General features: G+C 38.3%; 1 protein-coding gene across 3 annotated transcripts in view; it reads right to left on the bottom strand.

Annotated features, from left to right (window-relative positions):
* UPP2 (uridine phosphorylase 2) overlaps positions 1 to 21882 on the bottom strand; it is a 344136-nt gene extending 322254 nt beyond the window's left edge. The window contains exons 1-2 of one of the 3 annotated variants that reach the window (XM_044074766.1): positions 21654 to 21882; positions 21467 to 21558 (exon numbers count right to left, since the gene is read on the bottom strand). In XM_044074766.1, the coding sequence (XP_043930701.1) occupies positions 21467 to 21528 (62 nt within the window). In that variant the 5' untranslated portion in view covers positions 21529 to 21558; positions 21654 to 21882. Of the gene's footprint in view, positions 1 to 21466; positions 21564 to 21653 lie in introns of all 3 variants that reach the window. The other 2 variants (XM_044074764.1, XM_044074765.1) reach the window with 2 other exon arrangements.
* Positions 21883 to 24116: the final 2234 nt, after the last annotated feature.

Consider the following 24116-nt stretch of genomic DNA (forward strand, 5'->3'; position numbering starts at 1 on the left):
TCACTCACACCTTATAATATTAAGTGCAAGTGTACATAGAATTGCACTGAAATGGAGCCTTAGAGTGCTGTTGGATAATTGGAATACTGTGTTGTGAATTAGATAGGGGGTTATGGCTGTCACCTAGACAGAGTTATTATTTAACAGGCGGATTGCCTGGGTCATGGGTTGAATTAATTTGCACCTGTACAGGTAATCCGTGTGAATGATGAGGAATCAGAAAAGACTTCTTCAGTACCTGGTCTTGACATTGCTGAATCCTGCGATGTTGTAATTGTTAAAACATGCAATAACCAACTATGCAGTTCTTGAAAAGATAACACTATATATTCAAATTTACTGTGAAGCCATTTTAAAACTTCTCTTGTGAAGATTATCTGATATTTATTATTTTCCCTCTTTTAGTGATGAAAGAAGTTACTCATGCATACCTGAAGGCGCTGTGTTTGTTCTAAATGCAAAAGAGTGTTTTAACGCATCTGGTGTGTTTTTCACCTACCTCCTGATTTTCACACTCTGCAGTTTGCATACAGAGCTAACAGATCCACGGCTGATGCCATATCAGTAGCACTACACATCTCCCTTGAGCATTTAGAGGGCAAAGACAAACTATGTGAGGATGCTGTTCATAGACTTCAGCTCTGCATTTAATACAGGGGTACCAATGCAGCTGATAGAAAAACTGGCACATTTAGGAATCAATAAACATCTCTGTAACTGGATCCTGGACTTCCTGACTGAGAGACCATAGACGGTGTGTTCAGGTAAGAACACATCAAACTGCATCACAGTTGACACTGTGGTTCCACATGAATGGGCTTTCAGCCCACTGTTATTCACCATCCTGACCCAGGACTGCTATGCTAAGCACAAGTCCAACCATATCAAGTTTGCTGATGACACCACAGTCGTGGGGCTCATCACGAATGAGGATGAAAGGGCGTACAGAGAAGAGGTGGCATCTTTGGTCAGTTGGTGCAAGGGGGACAACTTTGACTTGAATGTAAGCAAGACCAAAGAGATTATCATTGACTTCAGAAAAAGGAGAACAAACCATCTAGTGCTCAGGATTAATGGTGAGAGTGTGGAGAGGGTTAAGATTATGAAATTCCTGGGTGTAGATATATCAAAGGCTCTCTCGTGGTTGGGAAACACCAGCCAACCGGTTAAGAAAGTGCACCAATTCCTTCACTTTTTAAGAAAGCTGGAAAAAGCTAAGCTTCTTCCTTATATTCTCTCCATTATCTGTAGAGGTGCAGTAAAGAGCACCCTCACCTGCAGCTTCACACTGTGGTTTGGAAGCTGCACACTTACAGAAAGGAAGGCGCTACAAAGATTGGTGAGGGTTGCAGAGAAGTTAACAGGTTCCAGTGTTCTATCGATACAACTTTATTCTGCAAGAAGCATCCAAAAGACCACCAAAATAATACAGGACAACATGCACCCTGCGCATGGACTGCTTAAGCATCTGGCATCAGGCAGGAGCAATCGTAGCATCCACTGCAGGACTACAACATTCAGTAACAGTTTCTACTCTACAGTGATTAGACTTCTGAACTCGAGCACTAGTCCCAGGAGTCTGGACACATAATAAGTCAATTTTTATTTATTTGTGCAATATATACTTACATATATTCCAAGTAAGTGCAATATTTATTTATTATATCCATAGCCAATATTATTTAATTCACTCAAGTGCAATATTAGACAAATAACTTAGGCATTTCAATCTATAGTATGTTTTGTTTTACTTTAAATAGCATAGTTAATTTAACTCAGGGGACAGTATTCTTTTCATATATGAGTGTTGGTAAATGTCTCTGCTCTGCTCTTTCTTGCGAGTATTGGGAGTAGTATTGCATTTTTAGTTATGTTTATTTCTCTACTTGTATGTGTTTTTTCACTTTCCTTTTAATCTCAAGAATTGAGCTGGTGCACAAAATTTTATTTAGGCTACAAGTGTGTAGTTCTAAATGACAGAGTTTACTTTGACTTTTATGGGTTGTAGATAACCTTTATCAAATAGCTTATAACCCAGGAAAAGTGTGTCACATTGCAACATTAAAATTTTGAAAACATGCATATTTCAGGGACTAATAATGTCTCCATTTTTAACTGCATGATGTGACTCTGCGTTTTGTAGGTAGTTTCCCTTGTAGGCCCTTACACTTCTTTGTATGTGTGTGTGTGTGTAATGCGTTCCATAAACTTTCTTGTACAGCTATTAAATTTTCCACTTTCATTTTTGTCCTTGTAGGATTTACATTTCCTATGCACAGACATATTTACATTTTGTTCAGCTAGAAACTATATGATTAGTATGCTCACAGAGAAGTAATGATGCAGAGCTGAACTAGTTTACACACAAGCGAAACATATGGGATACAAGACTTCTTCAGGCTTGCTGTGCATACAAAATACTTTGTATGTCCCTTCCACTGATGCCCTCATAAAAGAGAAGATTTCAGTCTTTGAAACCCAAGTTCATTTAGTTGTTCTATACAAATTGTTATTGCTTGCAGCATGATTATTATTATTATTATTATTTTTCTGTTTAGCAGTGCTGAATGGTGGTATCCCACAATTCTACTGGGGTGGGTGGGGTCAAATAATTACGTATGCCTACTTTTCATGGGTCTTTGTCCAGATTTTTGATGTTTCCAGCTCGAGAAGTATGTTTTTATACAATGATACACTGTGATTAGATCAGAAATTCTGATAAAGTCCAATAACTGGTGGATGAAAGTGGTGAATAAAGATGTTTTTCCACTAGAGTTGTTTGAATTTGTGGTGGTTTCTAGTTGGCTGGCTCGTACCTTCAGTGGATTTGTTTTTTATTGAACAGAGACTAGGTGGAAGACCTGGAAGCTGACTGGACCAAAAGAACAGGAGTTTTCAGAAATACTCATGTTCAAGCACCTCTGGAATAAGAAGAAATTGGTAGAGTTGAAGAAGAATGGCAGCATATCAAAACAGATGTGAACATGATATCGCAAATATGTGGTTGAGCTAGACTGAAATAAGGTACCTAACAAAGGATGGTGGTGGAATTCGGAATCCGAGAAAGTCGCCCCTGGTGCGGTACCCATGTTCATCATGGACAAGGGTAGCCAGTGTTGATCACAGACCCACTCTGTTCATAAATTCATTCAATGAACTACCCCAAAAGAACAAATGGGGATACTTGGGATTAACTTGGCTAGGCTTGTAAAGGCCCTAGGGCTGCTAGCCTAGTAACCTCCTATGAATGTATGAACCTATAAGTCAGCAAAAGAAATAACAAAGAAGAGGGAGATAGAAAAGATGGACTAGGCTAAGAAGAAATTCTGGTTGGCTAACAAAGAAGCTAAGACAGCAGTCATAGTGGTAAAGTGCAACGTTTCAAAGAACTTCCACCAGCTGCTGGAAAGTGACTCAGCACATGACAAAAAGTTCTATTGTGTTGCGAGACAATGACAGAAACATGAAGATAGTTAGAAAACATTTTTAATAGGTGCAGGAATAATCTGTTCACCAATCCAAAGAATACTGAGATGAAATCATAGTAGATATGATCAAGATGTTTGGTACACCAGGGGAAAAATGGCTCCCGGATTTACTTGCGGTACAGAATTTGAAGCATGTCCCACATGATTAAAGAATAAGCATTCTGTTGTACAGGAACAAATGGGATATTTACAACTGTGGGTAACACAGAAGTATCAGTCTCCTGCCACACAGCATGAAAGCGCTGGAGAGGGTGACTGATATATGCATACACAGAGCAGATCAATGCACAATGGAAGATGAGCATTTCAGATTCAGATCAAAATGCAACACAATTGACCGGAAGTTTGCAGTGAAACACATATTTTTGTTTATTTGTTTGTTTAGCATTTGTTTACTGTGAAAGTCCAATTGGGCAACACTGTCCCTTTTCAGTGGAGGGCTGGGAAGAAAAGCTCCAAGTGTGAAATTACAGATAATATGTGCAACAATCATTAAGACGTGGTCAGACCAACTTAATAATGTAAATACAGATGACAAGTATAAGAATAAAGTCATACAGTCAATGCACAATTCAAACTATGAGATTACAGTAGATATATATAAAACAAGACAGGACATACAATATTAACTTACAATAACCTACAGAGTGAGTTAAGGTAAAAGTAAATTTTATAGAGGTAATTTTCACCTGTGAATAGCTGGAATAGAGGTGTCCATCAGGATACGATAGAGGAGGACCATGAAGAGGGAGGATGGTTAGTAGCAAGAGATGAATATTATGTTTCATGTTTTATTTTCACTAAATACATATTAACTTGTAGTTTTTTTGCAAATAAATCAAAGAAAATGTTTATATGTTTATGTCAAAGGAAAGCTGAAAAACAGATACATAATTATGCAAGAGATATTTTTATATTAGTAGTAGCCTTCTATTCAAGTGCCTTACAAATACATTTTTTAATTAGCAAATTATAGTGTAGAGGCAGATAATTAAAGGCAAAGTAAATGCTGAAGAAGCTAAGGGATGTTATGTTATTCTTGAAAGTCTAGTTTCCAGAAGTTATTGAATTGTGCCAGGTATCTGTGAAAACCAGATTAATCAACAGTACGCTCTGGCCTTCTCAGGCTGGAGGATGAGTCATTGCAAGGCTCTCTGTGAGACAGTGTGGAATGATACTGAATGTTGTAATGCTGAAGGACAATAAATTTTAAAGCAAGTGGTCTGTATTTTGACATGAATATTTGTAAAGTGTCCACATGAAGCTCTAAGCGAGAATCACGAGAGCTAAAATATTTTAAAATGTGCTGATTTGTTAAACGTAATGTAACGTCAAAGTTCTGCATGCATAAAACTGATAAAAAACTCTATATACAGTGTTTTTCATTTTTCTTTGTGACGGATCAAAACATTTTGGCAGGCAGAGACCAAGTGTTTTTTTATGAAATAAACAAGCACTTTGCATATCCTGAAGCATCATTCTTGACGGAATCAAAAAGTAAAACTCTGTTATTTAATTTGTTCTACATTTGGTGCCATGACTCGAATTCTGAACTTTGGTATTGCTGCAGGGCAGTGTAGAATAAATTACAAGGGCCCAACACAGAATGTTATTCTGTGAATTAAACCCTGTTTTGATGAAATAATCAGAGATTCAGATACCTAACTATCCAGGCTGTGCAAATATGCTAGAATAGGTGGGGGAAATTGATTTGAAGGAAAAATGTTTGTTTTTTTTTCCTTTTAGAGAATTGTAGTTAAAAGAGTGGAATGAGTGAATAACTGTTTTTGTTGAGTGACAGGTGCATGTAAAGTAATAATGGGAGGACCCCACAGGAAATAAAGAAAAGTTTATTAATGTGTATGTTCATACAACAAAAGGAAAAAATTAACACAAGGAGGTGTCTTGTGTTGAGGGCGATACCCTCAAGAGAGACTAAAAGGTAAGAGTTATGAAAAAGGATTTTGTGTTGTTTAATGTATGAGTGAAAAAAGTTAACTCAAATTCATAGCATGCTGGGACATAAGTGTGTTCACTGGCAAATCAAGTTCATGAGCCTATAGCATGCTGCGGCATAGGATTTTCTGCTGGTAAATCAAGTTTATAAGCCTACGGCATGCTGAGACATAGGTGCGTGTGCTGGTAAATCAAGTTCATGAGCCCATAGCATGTTGGGACATAGGTGTGTGTGCTGGTAAATCACGTTCATGAGCCCATAGCACGTTGGGACATAGGTGTGTGTGCTGGTAAATCACGTTCATGAGCCCATAGCATGTTGGGACATAGGTGTGTGTGCTGGTAAATCAAGTTCATGAGCCTATAGCACGTTGGGACATAGGTGTGTGTGCTGGTAAATCAAGTTCATGAGCCCATAGCATGTTGGGACATAGGTGTGTGTGCTGGTAAATCAAGTTCATGAGCCCATAGCATGTTGGGACATAGGTGTGTGTGCTGGTAAATCACGTTCATGAGCCCATAGCATGTTGGGACATAGGTGTGTGTGCTGGTAAATCAAGTTCATGAGCCTATAGCACGTTGGGACATAGGTGTGTGTGCTGGTAAATCACGTTCATGAGCCCATAGCATGTTGGGACATAGGTATGACTGCGTGAAAGTTCCCTCAGAGGTTCTGAAAGAGTAGTCAGTTCTGGGCATACTAACTATCTGCCCCATTATCCCAATCGCAATGCTGAAGCTGTAAATGTTGAGCTTGCAAAGAGACAAAAGCAAGGGGGTGCTGTGGGAAAGGACAGACGGAAACCTTTCCTCTGTCATTGCACAACAGAATCACTACCCTTCCCACCCTGAATGGTGTGTGAATTGGTGAAGTCATTTTTTTCTCTAAATTATCAAAATCCAAAATCTACAAGGTAAGTCTTAACAGAAAAAAATGGGAATAAAGTTAAGTAGGCAAAATCAAATCCCTGCAAAGGGAACACCTGCATATTTTATGAATCATAATTATGGAAAGAAAAGTTGTAAGTACTTGAATGAGGGGTTTCAGTTTACTAAAAATTGTCCTAGTAAAGTATTGCCATTAAATGAAACATAATAAGGATAAATTAGGGAATTTGAGGGGTATTTTGGAAGAAAAGAAAAACAGGGTGGGAGGGTGGCCTAATGGTTAAGGTTTTTGCCTTACAAATACAAAGTGCAAGGTTTGAGTCTCACAAGGGATAATTGGCTAGGCTTAAAATGGCTCGCAAGGGCAGTTGGCTTAGTACTAATCTATGAACCTATGAACCTAAAACAAGTGGGGAACAATGGGCAGTATTTTATATTTGGTATACTGAAGCTCTTGAAAGGAAAAAAAGAATCAGCATTAAGGGGATTGCATGACTCTAATATAAAGTTGCTACAACAGGTAAAAGATGTTAAGAAGGCAGTACAAGACAGTAAAAAGGAATTCTTTACCTTGTCTAAGCAATTTTGAAAAAACTGGGGATGGCCAAAAAGCAGAGACTTCAGAAAAAGATGATAATCCTCCAGTAGCTCCTGCACCCCCACCCCTATATGTACCAGTATGGGTGGCTCCTGTACAAGATTCTACCATTTCTCAGACCCCTGCATTTCACTCCACTGTCCTTTGGACACCAGGTTACTGCTGCACTGTTACATCTCAACCTAGTTCTCCTGGTTAACCCTCATCTTCAGAACAGGCATCTGCAGTCGGGGAGGTTGCTTCTTCTTCTAGCCTCATTTTCAACAAGTTTCTACCCCTCCAACAGGAACACTAGTACTTGGTACATCTGTGGCTCTCCAGATGTGCTCACACGAGAGAGTAGGACAAATGGTCATTGGCTCTGGAGAGGATCTTTTAGCACAACTCAAAAAAATATTGGGGGCCAACAATAGAGAGCACCCTTGGACCCCTGCTGATTTCTATATGATGTCCAAAAGCTTTCCAAATATTACAAAAGATCCATTAAAGTTAAAGGAGGAATTAAAAACTATAACAGAATGTTACAACCCTACTTTGACAGATCTAAACCAGCTGCTTTGTGTAGTCACTTCATATAAAATAAGAAAACAGTTACCTGAAAAGGCAGAAATAACAGATTTTACTGTCTCAAAAAATGAACTTATAGACAAAAGGACAGGGCTGCTGTGTCAAGATAGATTGATCTAAGATACAAGCATGTAAAAAAAATAAAGAGAAGGCCCCTGCAGATTATTTGAGAAGCCTTAAAGCAGTGTTTGCTCGACATTAAGAAATACAAAACCCAGAACGCTAAGCCAGCTATTGCAGCTACTTTTGTGCAGGGTCTGTATGCCCCTGTATAATAAATAAAGCAAGTGATTATAGACGGGCATGTAAAGGACTTGGAGTCCTTATTAAGTGCTGCAAATCACTGTACTGAATATCAGGAAAAACAAAACAAGGATATTAAGGATAAGCTGTTAACTTCTCAAATAAGGAAGAAGGTGCAGCTGGTTGATGACAACAAACTGGCAGTGCCCCTCCTGCCTCATCTGATGGATCCTGCTTCATGTATGGTAAAGCAGGACACTGGAGAGGAGAAAGCCCACACAAGTAAATGCAGAAAGTCCAAAATAGCTGAACTAAATAACAGCCAAATTATAGCAGTAATGCATTTCCTCCACCACCTCCTCAAAGTGCAAGGAGTCAGAAATCACTACACTGACTACGTCAGAGTAATAAAACAAAAAAAAAATCATGATGCTCTGCTGCCAATAGATCAAAAGGGACCCTAAGTTAAGGTAAAAATAAATTCAAAGACAATTCCTTTCCTGGTGCCCACTGAAGCCACTAGATCTTTATTAAAAGTTACTTCAGATAGTCAGATACCAGTATCAAAACAAAGTAAAGGCAGCTGGAGTAACAAATGCTTCTGTTACATGTCCTGTTTCAGAGCTAATATCTATTTCTTTAGGACCTATTGAAAAAAGGCATTTTTTTTTTCCTTTTGAGTACTACTGCACCAGTGAACTTACTAAAAAGAGACCTGTTATGTAAGTTGGGCTGTACTATTTACTGCACACCAGAACAAAACCAGAGGGGGAAGTATTAGCAGTCTTAGCACAAGCTAGGAACAGCCTGCAGGAGGCAGGCAGATGGGTAAAGAACTGTTTCAGTAGAAACCTGATAAATTATAGGCTAAACATGCTAATAAAGTAGGTATATTAAAATCGGCAGAACCAGTAAAAGTAAAATTAAATCCATCTACAGGAACTACTAAAACCAGAGGAAGACCAGGGAATCAAACCTGTAATTCAGTATTTAATGCAACAAGAAATTATAGTGCCAGCTAAAAGCCCTTGTAATACTCCTATTCTCCCTGTAAAAAAGCCAAAAAAGGATGCTTACCAGTTTGTGCAAGATTTGAGGGCTGTACACAATGCAGTATTACCAACTTTTCCTGTGGTTCCAAATCCAGCAACAGTACTAAGTTACATACCACATACAGCAAAATATTTCACTGTGATAGATCTGGGTGCAGCATTCTTTTCTATACAGATCCACCCTGAAAGTCAGTTTCTGTTGATCTTTACTTATAAGGGTCAGCAGCATAAAGTGAGAATCATGATAACTAAAAATATGCTGATTTGTTAAAAGTAATGTAACGTCAAAGTTCCACATGCATAAAATTGATAAAATAAGACATACATATGAAGTGTTTTTCTTTGTCAGGCAGTCTCCCAGCTCTAGCATCCTAAAGCATCATTCTTGACTGAGTCAAAAAGGTAAAACTATTTATTTAATTTATACTGTAACACCTGGGATCAATTAGTCACCTGGCCACTGGAAGAGCTGGTAGTGGAGGACAGGAGTAAGCAGCCTGCAGTAGCCTACCTATTCCGGTTTGGTCCACTGCAGGAATTTCACTTAGCTGAAGCCAGGTGTCTGAAACAAGTGCAGAATAAAGGTCAGGAACAAGACCCCATCAACAAGTGCATGCACACTGTATGAGTCATGCGTTTATATGGAAGCATGCATGCCAAAAATGCCTGCATTGTGGGAATTATTGCCATGCATGTTGTGATGGAGAGGAACACAGGGCACTGTAAGACCCAGATTACTGTATGGATGATGACCCTCTCTAACTGGCTCCCACCCATGGGCAATGAAAGGATCGACTGGGTCATGGGAGTGTTGATAGTCAGCAAATAGTGATAATAATGAAAAAGGTTGAACAAATTGGTGATATAGCTGAGGGCAGAGAGAGCAAGGACATTAAATGCCTGCACTACTGTTCCTGTAATTCTTTGCAAGTGTTGTGCCTCAGTGCCAACATTCCACAACCTCTGGTCTCATCGACAGACTTTAAGATGAAATATAATGCAATAAAATGTTACTGCCAAAACACAAAGAAGGTAATGAGGCTTTAACCACCTGATGACTTGAAAAACTGCACCCCCTTTCAGACTGAGTAAACGGGAATGTGATTTTTTGTAAATCACTGCTTGTGATCTCTGCAAGATACAACGAGACATATCTGTTATTTTTTCACACCACTGTGCACAGATAGTGTGAAAAACTTAACTTTGTTATATAATTTCCATAGTTGCTCTATCCGTAAGGCCTATACCTCCATAAAGTAGTTGGTCTAACTCATGGCAGACTATCAGATAAGCTGTCTAAGTGATGGTGAACTGTAAGATAAAATATATATGTAATAAAATGTAGGTTCTGTTTTCAGAACATGTCAAAGAAACGGGCATGTATGAACAAATGGTGCTCAGGTCACTGTAATGTTTGCTAACTTTGACCCAAGGTACATCAACAATGGAATAATGTTTTTATTTTGGTTTATTTCATGCCATTTACTGTTCCATTTTTACCACAATCAGTAGCTTATGTTTCTGCATACTTATGTAGTAGATGCACTGCACATCAGTTAGTTGTTTTTATAACGTTTATTAATTTAATCCTCCTTTATCTAGCCTACAATGTCCCGTTCAAGTCTTCAGTGTGGTGTGCAAAACCCATATTTTTTTTGTTTTTGACTTTAGATTTCAAAATACTACCACCATCTAAAGTGTGTGTGTGTGTGTGTGTGTGTGTGTGTGTGTGTGTGTGTGTGTGTTAAATCATCAAACACTTAAAAAAGCGAACGATGATTTATCGAACCCATGTAAGCAAAAGCTTACAATCTCAAACGCTTAGAACAGCAAATTTTTATCCAAGTGCCCCCCACATCCCCCCTACTTAAAAATACCAACCCAGAGATCGTACTACAGTCACGAAAACTGCAAAGTAACGGAAGAGGCCAGGATATTTCTTTCCCAGGGAAAGAATTTGCTTATATGCCGTTTCACTATTTTGTCTTATTGTGCTTTCAAGTTCGATCAAGACGCATTTAAAAGAATGCATCTTTGATCATTTAATAGGAACCCTGTGTGTGTGAGAGAGAGAGAGAGAGAGAGAGAGAGAGAGAGAGAGAGAGAGAGAGTGAGTGAGTGAGTGAGTGAGTGAGTGAGTGAGTGAGTGAGTGAGTGAGTGAGTGAGTGAGTGAGTGAGTGAGTGAGTGAGTGAGTGAGTGAGTGAGTGAGTGAGTGAGTGAGAGAGAGAGAGAGAGAGAGAGAGAGAGAGAGTGTGTGTGTGTGTGTGTGTGTGTGTGTGTGTGTGTGTGTGTGTGTGTGTGCGCGCAAAGACAGGCAGACAGACCGTGACACACACAAGGTTGTGATACATGTCTACTGCACAGTACAGTATCACTATTCCCACTACATCGAAAGCTGGATTCACAAGCTTATCTACTTCCAGTAAAAACACCCAAGCATACATTAAGCTTGTAGTGCATTCATGTTAAAAGTGTACAGCTATAAATAAATATCAGTATACAGTAAACAAAGTGGCTTCGACAACTAATGTCTAGCAATATGTTAAAAAAAAAATTAAATAAAACAATGAGCATAATATCCCCTCCAGCACTTATCCAAACCAGACTATAGTTGCAGGAGAAGTAGAGTAGGGTATTCCAGAGTTGAGTAAAAGCAGAAAATAAATTAAAATAATTCATGCACCGAATCTATTAAAATGGAAGCATATAAATCATACTTACCTCAGAAATACCAAGTTTACAAAATGGCCATCAAAATAAAACCTGCAAAAATTTTCATCCAACAAGCACTGGAGAACCTCTTACTGTGAGGCTGCAACTCTAACTGCTGCACCATTGTGGCCACCCCAAAGTCAAACAATTTATACATTTTTACAAATTTCCCCAAATGTAAAACAAGCACCTAATTACCACAAGAAAAGAAAAAATATATAATTTTGAATCATCCAGAATCCTTCAGACAGACACTTGGTCCATGTCATACACCAGGCAGACCACAATGGAGTAAAAGTGGGGGACACATCAACTTTTGTAAGGAGCATCTAGAACCAACAACTGTCTTTTCCTGGCACTACAAACTGGCATCTAACACAATTATAATGAATAAAAAAAAAAGAAAAGAAAAAAGGTACTCATAATAAATTACCATGTTATACCCACATTTTATGATATCTAACACTAAATGACCCATTCACAGTGGAAAACATGTTCCCATCCCAAAACCCCATCTCGGCCAGTTAAGATTAACCAAAACTCACACTCCCAAGATATAAAAAGCAGCACGAAGTATAAAAAAAGTCAAATCTTTATATCTAACTCTTCACAAAGACTAGGGCCCGAATTAATAAACTTTACTACAAGATGTATGTGGTATACGCCAGTAAACTTTCTGAATTCAAAGATAGCCCTTACATGGTACTTTTGGATGAAGACTTGCAGCACAGCATCAGGCTATCTCTGTGGCCACACTACATGCTAATGAGGCAGTCCAGTCAAGAGCCATATGCTAGTTAGTCATGGGCTTCCTCCCCCAGAACTGTTTCAGGGAAGGCATCTTAGCTCCATTTCCATACTAGATTAGATGGGCCTCTCCTGCCATGCTGCAGTAATGAAGATGGCCACAAGGCCATGTTCATCCACTGTGGTAAAGGTAAATGCTGGAGAGTTTTGTGGTAAGGTAAGGCTGGAAGGTGTGCATGTGAATGTATGCAGAAGGCTACATGTGTGAGTTTATGTCTGCCTGGGAGGCAGAGGTAGGGAAAGTAGGGAGTGGGTTAGGTAGGGGTCTGCATGTGTGTGTGTGTGTGTGTACATGTCAGTGTGTGTGTGGGTGTGCATATGTATGTATGTGACTGAGTCAGTGTGTGTGTGTGTTTGTGTTTGTATGCGTGAGTGAGTGTGTGTGTGTGTGTGTGTGTGTGTGTGTGCATGCATATTTATGAATTGATGAGTGTGTGAGTGCAATTGGATGGTTAGGGGTTTTGTGTGTGTGTGTTGGGATGATTGTCATATCTTCAAACACCCCTAGACTACTGCGCAGAGTCTGTAACTTGGGTGGAGGGACACACTAGCCACCAGGAATAACTCATGCCATAATGGCAGTTTAACAGTACAAGGATGGGGGGATGCTAGACACCTGGGATAACTTGTGCCATAATGGAACTTTAACAGTACAAGGATGGGGGAATGGGGGGGACACTAGACATCTGGGATAATTCTGAAAATCTTGTCCCTTATTGGCACTTTGATCAATGTTGAGATCCTGGGTAAACACTAGCCACCAGGGATAAATAGTGTTCTCATGTCCAAACGGCATGCAAAAGGAACTGGGATCAAGAGGTGGGGGAACCAATGGACATCAGGGATTACTCTTCATGCTCATGCCCGTACTACCAGTACAGGGATTGGGGGGACATGAGACACCAGGGGTATGTTGTAAAAATATATATAAAAAATACATAGGAGGAAAAGGGATTTGAAGAGTGCATCCTCGCCACAAGAAACCTCTGCATTAGCCCATTGCACTAACTGATACATTAGTGCAGCAGATGATTTGTATATATTTATTTAGGAGCATGGGCATTATGCAATGCCTGCAACACATTGTTATGTACAAGGGAGAGGGATAGGAAACATTAGGCATACCGCACAACCTCATATGCTTTTGCCATAAAATGAATTTATTGAAGGATATGAAATGTGCAACTCAAGTGCTTGGCATGGTGGGCTGACTGTGATCATCGCTGAATTACATGGGCAAGGGAAAAGGAGACATCATGGATGATCTAAAAACAGAGACAGGTTAGGGGTAAGTGGTGCATCTGCATCTATGTACTTTACTGGGGTTTGTAGGTACATGAGTGACTGAGGAGGGTACTTCTTGCTTTCATGATGCTGCTGCCACTGCTGTTACCTACCAAGGGATGTGATGATCTGCACTTCATGGTAGGTTACGCAGTTCAGAAACATGCAACTAACCCCATAATGAGGTCTTTCCTCATTACTGCTAATGTATCTCGGAATTGCAAAATACCACATTGTGATACACGGTCTTTTTACTGTAGGCCGCTAGGAATTATATTGAATACCTAGGTAGTACTTTTACTATTACAGCTGTTCAGGGCCACAAATTATTCAAATGACCAGAAAAAATTTAAAAATGAAAACACAGCAAACTACCTGGATAAATGTGGTGTGTGTGTAAGTGTCAGAACATATTATACAATTTCATTAAGGAATTTCTCCAAAAATAAAAGGTGATGGTCAGGCCATACTTCTTTTCTGTATAAATAAGTCTTAGCCTTACTCATAGAGAAATATCCAGCTGTGCCACTTTGGTAATAAATGAAACATAAACAGCAAATAGCTAGGCTATAAAACTAGATCACACAACAAAATACTGTGAATGTCCATAAGGAAATGCCTAGTCTTATAAAACAAATGAAAACACATACAGAAACAAACATGCATGCACGTACATATATATATATATATATATATATATATATATATATATATATATATATATATATATATATATATATACACACACACACACACACACAAACGGTATTATCTCTTCCACAAAAAAGTTCTTAATATTATTATGGAAACGCAGTAATGTGAACATCAAAAACTACAAAAATTCCATTTTCACACTGCTCCAAAAACCTAGCATAAACATAAATGCCCATCCAAAGGAAATGACTTTAAATATTTAAAAACCGAATATAAAAAAAACCCCAAAAAGCAGTAACCATTGCTTGAATTTCTTATGACTGGCAACACATCTGAGATGATGGTCCCAGTCTCAAAGTTTGCATATCAAAGGTGTAATCATGAACAAACTGATTCCTTACCATAAATGACAACAGTACAGTTAAAAACTAGAAACATTGCCAACATTTCTGTAATAACATAGATAAGCATTTAACAAAATGTAAAACCATATTACTCCCCCCCCCCCCAGCCAGGTTATGGATTACACTGCAATTTACTAGTAGGGTGAATGAGTGGTCAGTTGAGTTGACCATTGAAAGGATGCCATTTGGCCAATCCTGTGAACTTACACATAAAATAAGAGATAACTACATCACATTGAATGAATCATAGTGAGAAACTCAACATTTACACAAAATAAATCTTGGTTGTAGTAAAAACTTAGACTAAATATACAAAACCAAAACCAAGAACAAATAAAACAAACTGCAAGTGCTTTCTACTATTTTAAATTAACAAAACACCAAACCCGTATCACAATATAAAAATAATAATATTAATCATAATTCATAATAATTCAAAAGTCATATTATCACATTAATCAATGTGACAGCTGTTTTATTTTAAGTAATGGTTTAAGGCTATAATAATCATTTATTACTGGAATCATTTATTACTGGAAATTTAGCAGCATTTAGCTTACCAATCCAATCATATGCTGTAGATTCAGTATGTTTTGATATCACCACCTCTCCACCTCTTATATTAATAATTACTGTCTGAATAACCATTTTTTAAAACATTGTTTTCATTGTTCTTATTAATATCATAACCATATCCAATTACTCCTTCTTTAAGAATTCTGTATAAAAAGCAGGGCACATATCATATGTAGCTGTATAGACTCAAGCTTAATTTCTACAGTCTGTCCACATATAACATTTAAATAAAGTAGATGTAATAGAATGTATGAAATAACAGTTTTATTAATCCATTTTTAGAATTACAATTATAGTAAAACAATTACCTGTTTTATTACTGAAATTAAAAAAAGGGAGGGGGTTATCACTTAAGTGAGAAAACATAGTGACTTATCTTTGCATCAGTAATCGAAGGATAAAACTGTAATGCTCTTAACAGAATTCAGTTTAGAACACTTGGGTACAGTTTTGGTTCAGCGACTAAATGCTGAACAGAAGGATGTCAACTGCTGATGGACGAGTGTTTGAATAACAGTGCTTGGCCAAAATGCAGATTCATAAAAGCAACTCTATGCAATCAGGATTTGTTACTTGTCCTAAGGTACTGCAATCTTGGAGGTGATTATATTAATTCTTGGGGCACAGGGGGTGAAAGCCCTCCATGAGGTTTGGATTGTGAGACTTACACCACTTGAAAAAACAGGTCAGTTCAAAAGACAAGTGCTCAGTGTCACACTCTAGGGAAACAGACGTGAAGGAAATCAAACCCTGGATGTTGAGATGAAGCCCATTATAGCTTATAACCTTAATCCTCTGCTCTAACTGCCAGATATTTTTGCAAATTATGCAGTTCATTTTACTGATTATAGAATGACACCGTGATTGTTTGTTGGTGGGTCATGAGGAGACAGAACCTGTACTGGCAAGTAACAGGCATATCACAGAACCAGTCCTGTACAGGACTGTACACACACACACACACACACACACACACACACACACACACACACACACACACACACACACACACTATTATGCACGCTGTCTCATTCACTGCAGGTATATCGTCAGCAATTTAAAAGTGTGCTAAACAGTAAATGGCATATCTTTGGGATCTGGGAAGGAACTTGAGTAGCCACTGAATGAAGATTGATATATTCATTAGGTTTATAAAAAGAAGCAAAACTATATTGGGTCTAACACAGTGATATTGTGAATGCTGTTTCCACCCAGCCAGCAAGCTAGGCTAAATTCCCATATTCATTATATAATCGCTCTTTGTAAACAAAACTGAGGGTGGCTTAACGGCTAAGGTGCTTGCCTTACAAACACAAGTTGCAGGGTTTGAGTCTCACAAGGGATAATTGGCTAGGCTTAAAATGGCTCGCAAGGGCAGTTAGCTTAGTACCAAGCTATGAACCTATGAACCTATAATACATTCTGAGAGAATGGTTCAAAGTTAAACTCTGTGCACTTTGTATTTTATTATCAGAATGCCGCAGCATTCTCCTTTCACCTAACCTTCAACTTTTTATTAGGTGATGGAAATACATTACTATTATTTTAAGATACTGTTTCCAAAGCATAAATTAAATGCACTGTTTTACTCACAGCTGGGTTACACACCCCTGGAAAACTATTTTAAGATACTGTTTCTCAAGTATACAGTCTGTACAGCTAAGCTGTATTTGTGATACCTTGAGAACATTTGACATTTTGCATACATTTTAGGCATCTGTCAGTTAGCAGACAAGATTAAAGCTATATGAGCTGCTAATGATCCTAATCTTGTAATTCTAGGCTTGATTACCTCAGTCTCTGTATACTTACCGTGTGACTCTGTTGTCCAGGCTATGTTCTGTATTCTAGGGTGCAGGTTTGATTCCTTTCACCTCCATTTGCCTGCTGTGTGACTCTGAGCAAGTAAGTTATCCAAACAATGCTCCCAGGGCTCCCCTGAAAAGGTGTGCTTGTGTCCAGTCAGCCTACCTCATCAACAAATGAATAAAAAATAAATAAATAATAAAAGGCATAGAGTTTCTAGGTCACCCCAGAAAAGAGGCACTGGAGCTTTGTAGGTTTGCTTAGTTTACCCCGTTAATAAATAAATGAGAAAATGCTATGCTGTTTGCCTGTAGGGCATTTTAAAAAAAAGAGACGGTAGCATGCAATGCAGATAAAGAAAATTCATTGTGAAGTAATAACTTCTAAATGGACTTTCAGAAAGTAACAAATTTAATGCATATACACATGGTTATATCCCAATTTATATTGGTATCACACAGCCTGTATAACCCTGCATCTATCTATCTCTATATCTATCTGTCTATCTAGTTTTGTCCAGTGTGGTGATCAGGTGAGTGGACTGGCTGAAGATGGAATAGTTTCATCCATATCCCTGAAAATATAAAAATAACAAGAATACAGAAAATAGACAACAGCAACTTAAAGTATTACATATCAGCAAAATGTAAAGATGCAAAATTCATGTTTGGTTCTACAAATAAAATTAAATGTAACAGAGGCATTTAAGTCTGTTTACAGACTTTTTAACACTATGTCAGGATGTGAAACAGCCAAAGATTTATATCTGGAAGGTTAGCTTGTGTAGTTGGTAATAACTAGGGATAATATTTACTTGTAAAGATAACATAGGAACTCTGAATTATACCACTAAGGGCCTAAAACATAAACCAGGATGCTGATAGTAATCCAATAATTCTGAATGTCAATGACTAGAATTGGAAGTAACTGGTCTTGATTGATCCATGTCATGTTTAGAGTAATTTTCAAAACCAAGGCAGAAAAGGAAAAAAAAATGTCAGGTGAAAGTGGCTAAGGGTAGGACTTAGTCAAGTTGTGACTGACACACACACACACACACACACACACACACACAAACCATACTTACTTACTGCCATCAGCAACTATATAAGCAGTCAGGAAGAAAAGAAATAAAACAGATTGCTTAAGCTAGTAACGTAGTACTAAATTCCAAAGATCTGTTGTTACCTGTTCTACCCTAGTTAATGAAGATTTTTAACTTTATTGTTTGTAAATTATTCGAATACTGTAAACAACTCAATCCTCTGGCTTTTTGAATTTAAGTTGCATGTGGTATGTGAGGGCACTATTCTTAAACACACGTGTGTCCAACCCGCGGCCCTCAGAGCTCTTCCATGCAGCCCGCGACCCGTTAAGTACCCCTTAAAGTAGAAATTAAACTTTTTTTTTCATTCGCGTCCTTTAACGTTTATGTACATGCGCCACATTACTTGTTTCACTTTTTTTTTATGCCAGCATCTTTCCGCTGGTATGTGCATGCGCCAAAGCACCGTTTTTTTGCATCGCGTGATATATTCATGATCAACAGGTGAAGGAAGAGCATTGTGATCGCGGCGAAGAAAGAACTGAGAGCGAGGGGGATTGTAATATTTATTTTATTTATATACACTGACTACACTACACATCTCCTGCAGTAACAGGTAAGTCGTTAGATTAGTCTTAGTGTTAACTAGTAACTGTAAGGCACAACACTGCTCTAATCTACAAGGATGCCTAGACCTATTTCAAGGAAGGATCAAATGTTTCTGAAAATGTTATGTACCTACAAACTTGTGTTAATTTTATATGGAGTCAGGATAATGTGGAAGGATACCAATCAAGAAATGTGTATTTTACTAAATAACAGAAGCACAAGAACAATAAATAATCAAGATTTGCTTTGGGGTGTGTGTGTGTGGGGGGGGGGAGTTCAGAGTCCTCTTACGAGCTTTAAAATAAACCAAGCACCTACCACCCTGCTTATAAATGTCTACTTTGCAACAATGAAGCATGAATGGTAAAGCTCAATAAAAGTACATACATTTTGAATGCTATTCTACTGTGTGCTTTTTTTCTTTTAAAGTCCTTCAGAATACTGCTGTGTTCCTGAGTGAACCACTCAAGTACATTGCTGTTTCCTGCAGATAGGGTTGGATACTCACATTTACAGTTATCACAAGTACTTCTGAGAAAAAAATATTTACAACACATGCCAAATACGGAGAAACTGCCAACAATGTTTGTGCAACATTAAAAGTAAATATAATGGCATGCAGTGCTAGAAAGATAGAAAAAAAGCAAGTACTGGCTGCAGGTACTGTGTTTGGCACAATTATTTAATCTGCAATACAACCTCAGCGTCTTCAGCTTGTGTTTTAATGACTGCAATGTGTAAGAATTACTGGTATGAATTGTGTGTGTGTGTGTATTGCAGTGCTAAATGTTACAAAGCTGTTGCATATAGCAGAGTATCACCAGCATCATTTGATTTTTCCAGACGTTCCTTTATTAATGTTGCAAATGTATTTATTATAATTATAGCAATAAGCAGACTTCTACGGTGGTGATGTTACAAACTCTGTTCATACACACTGTGTTGTCAGTGAAATCATATGCCTATTAGTCTGCTATGTGACTGGATGAGTGAATGGTCACTATTCTAACTACACACCCTTTATGTCTCTGAGCAAGTTTCGAAGAAACTAATGAGATATGTTGTTGTATGTGAACTCATATTATTATAACATTAGTTAAATATAAAGCTGCTATGTGACTGACAATAGAAAGTGTATGGGACTGCCTAGTTAAGTAACTCAGAGTTTGTGTGTGCAGACAGCTAGCCTATCACAGAATCCTTTAGTTTAGTTTGTATTAGTCCGCGTGTACCTGGGGTCTTTTGCTCTTCAGTCTACGTGAGAGACCTTTTTTTTTTTTTTTGCTCTTCAGTTTACGTAAGAGACCCTTTTTTTTTTTTTTTGTCCTCACTTGCCGTTTGCAATGATATATTTTACATGCGGCCCCGAGACCATTTCTGTTGACTCAATGCGGCCCTTGTAACTGAAAAGGTTGGACACCCCTGAAGGTTGCCAAAAATATTTGGTCAGTATTCAGGGAGTAGCTGGCAGTGGGAATAATCCACAAACAGCCCTAACTGTATTTGTCAGAGTGGACAAGCTAGATAAAATTGTTGTTGGCTTGCAGGCAATGTGGCAAGCAGATATCTTGGTTTAAAATTTTTCTACAATAATTTTACTTGCAGGCCACAGCCTCAGAATGTATTTTGCTATCACTAGGAAAGTAAACCTGATTTTATTTCAGAAAAATAATTAAATGTACTCATTTAATTCACTTTGTAGTGGTTTATCCAGGTACATGGTTCTTATTGTGAAGGCATGCATTATAGGACAAGAAGTTACTTCAGAGAGGGGGAATGTCCTTTTTATTTTGGTCAGAAATGTAATTAAATTAATTCTATTCAGTCCAGTTCTGTAATAGTTTATATTCTTGATCTATGGTATTACTAAAAGAATTAGAAAAGTGCTAAGCATTTCATTTTAAAACATTAAACTAAATACTATCTCTCAAGCTGTGTTCTTGGATTCCAGATCATAATGCTGTCTGTGCTATTTTATTTGACTGAGTAAACATGAAACCCTAAATGCTCACATTGGTAAGAAATGAATTTAAACCTTCACACTTAGTGTTTATACCGATGACCAGTCCAGCACAGTGGAACATACCTCTCAAGTTTACCTCATTATGAGGAAGATTCCTCCTTTTGAGTCTTAAAAAGGCCGTGCTTCCCTTTATTCGACATTGTAAGGGTCGGTCACACATTCAGTAAGAAGATTTTTTTAAAACTGATATCCATGCTAAATAATACAGAATCATATTAATTCATCAGAACTTTTTTATAAGTATAAAGTAACACATTTTAACCATTTGTTGAGCTTCCTAATTGAAGTTGTTAGTAAGCAGTTATTAAGTGTTCCACATTTTAACCATTTGTTCCACATTATGAGAGGCTGTGCTTCACATTCTGGAGACAGAAGGATAAGAGTTGTGCAGTAGAATGTTGCCTTGTTTTCACTGAAGCACTGCTTTTTTAACTTCTTAACAAATATGTACAATACAGAAGGCATCTACAGAACTCATATAACACCTCATTACATAACTGTATTCTAGAAGCAGAAAATTAGGTGATTAGCAAATGCCCAGATTATCTCTGTCCCACTCATGACTAAAAAAACTATAAATAAAAAATAACATAAAATAAGTAAACTAATTTCCTTTCACTGTATCATGTGCTTCCAGGATTCTCTTTATGCATGCCCCCATCTCCAATACACACACACACACACTAATTCGATGCAGACTGTTTGAAGCACAAAAATTCCAAACTAGATACCTAAAAATATGAGGGACTTACTCTGTATAGGGGCTCCTTTCAGTTACAACTGGCTGATTTGAGTTTGTTAAAATTGGTGCCATGATAATTCCTCTCCAGGCTGCAAGAGAAAACTGCTCTTTATATGAGAAAAAAAGAAAACAATCAATGCAATCTGTTTTAACTTTTTTACATCTGCAGTTCACTTTATTGAGAAAAACAGACTTACCTTTTCAATGAAATATGCTTGAGAACAAGGTGCAAGGCACTTCTGATTTGATTTTCACCAGAATGAAGTGTATTTATTGTCCTGTAACCATTTTCTTTCAAAATCTCTTATATAGTGCAGTGAGTTCTCTAGTTGCTTGTAATGAACACTTGCATGTGTAGTCCAACCCTCTGGGTGCTTAAGATTCGTACTCCTTGATTGGTTTCCACTGGAGGTGTGACCTCATTGGGAAATGTGTGTGTGCGTGTGTGTGCATCCTTATCCTGAATTAAATTTACAGCTGCTGGGGGTGGCCCTTGTATAATCATTACAGCCAATCAGCCATAAATGACTGCAGGACATCCAGACATTCTGTTACACTATATATATGTGTGTATATGTATATGTATATATATATATATATATATATATATATATATATAGATAGATAGATAGATATAGATATAAATATGTATACAGATGTGTGTGTGTGTATATATATATATATATATATATACATATATATATAGGGTCTAGGACTCTTGCACGAATGCACTTTTTACCGAATCGCGAATGGGCAGGCATACTTACATGAAAATGCTTTTCACCGAAGCTGCATTTTCACTTAAGTATGCCTGTTGTGCCGGTGATACTACAGTGCGGATAAGGGAAAATTCCCTTTTCCCCACTGTAGTGTGATCTCGGTGTGAGAATATTAAAGTGGGGGGGTGTGGGGTAAAGTAGATTTAGTTTTTTTTTTTAAACCTACTTTAGCGAAAGCGCTTGTTCGATGAAAGTGCTTTCATTAAAGTGTGTTCGGTGATAGTGGATTCGGACTGTATATATATATATATATATATATATATATATATATATATATATATATATATATATATATATATATATATATATATATATATATATGTATATATAGGTTCATAGGTTGGTACTAGGCTATTGGCCCTAAGGCCTATGCAAGCCTAGCCATAACAATTCCCTGGAAATTTTTTCCCACAATATTTACTTCTCTGGGCCCCTGTCTAGCAGGGTGACTGACATGATCCCCGGGGTGAATTTCCTATCTCCCATCCAATCATCAAGGTTTCTTTTGAACAGGGTCAATGAGGTGCTCTGCTTGACATGTATGGGCAGACTATTCCAGAGTATGGGGAGTCTCTGGGTCAGGAACCTATCCCTCCAGCATGTTTTGTTCATTGTGATGATAAGGTTTAGATCCCTGGAGCGTGTGGCTCTGAGGGATTGGGATTTCTTTAAGTGGAGCATGTCCAACAGCTCAGGGTTTGACATGGCCTTGTATGTTAAGCAGAGATCGCCTCTGAGTAGACGATATGCCACAGAGTATAGATGGAGTTTTTTTAGACGGTCAGCATATGGCATCTGCTTTAGGCCTGTGATTCTTTTAGGGAGGTATTTCTGTGGCCTTTCCAGCTGTTGCAGATGTCTTGTGAGGTACATACCAAATGGGGCATTATACTCTATAATGGGTCTAATGAGGGATGAGTACAGTGGGACAATGACCTCCTTTTTTCTGGATGAAAAGCCCTTAGTGATGAGGTGTGCCACGTAGAAGGATTTCCTGACTGTTGTGGCGATGTGGTTATCGAAAGTGAGACCACTGTCCACTTGTGTCCCTAAGTGTCTCATCACACTTTTGATGCTTAGTGTCCTGCCACCTATGTGTTAGTTCATGGGTACATGTTTTTTTCCAAAGGGGATGACTATACATTTCTTGGCATTAAGCTTGAGCCCATGGCTCTGGCACCAGGCATCTGTTTCTGTAAGGCCCTTTTGTAGAATAATCACATCATTAGGGGATTCAACAATGGTTCCCAGTTTGCAGTCATCTGCAAACTTTGTTAGCCAGAGTCCCTTAGTGTTGGCCTGTACTTCAGAGAAGTAGATGCCAAACAAGAGTGGTCCCAGGACTGAACCCTGAGGTACTCCACTTGTCACTTGTCTGGAGCTGGATTTGGAGTCGGCTACTTTTACAGTCTGGGTTCTGTCAGTAAGCCAGTTGGCAACCCATCGAGTGATGTAGAGATTTATGCCCAGCTTAGTAAGTTTATCTATGATTCCAGAGTGGGGGATGGTGTCGAAGGCCTTGGCGAGGTCCAGATAGGCTGTGTGGACCTCCTTACCCTCGTCCACAGCTCTGGAGACCGACTCAAAGAAGTCAATCAGATTCAGGAGACCAGATCGGCCCTTCACAAACCCAAACTGGGTGGGGTCCAGTGTCTGGAGGTTGCTAATGTCTTTGTTTATAAGTTCCATGATAGTGCGTTCCATGCCCTTGCAGATCAGGCTTGTCAGACTGATGGGACGGTAGTTCCCGGGATCCAAGGTGGATCCTCCCTTGTGGACCAGGATAACTGTAGCTGTGCGCCACTCAGTGGGCACGAAGTCTGAGGTGAGGCTATGATTAAACATGACACTTAGGTGGGGTGCCAGTTCATTCTGTAGTTC

This window comes from Protopterus annectens, chromosome 6.part0 (assembly GCF_019279795.1).
Source record: "Protopterus annectens isolate FY-2018-M chromosome 6.part0, PAN1.0, whole genome shotgun sequence".
In the NCBI taxonomy this organism is placed as follows: Eukaryota; Metazoa; Chordata; order Ceratodontiformes; family Protopteridae; genus Protopterus; species Protopterus annectens.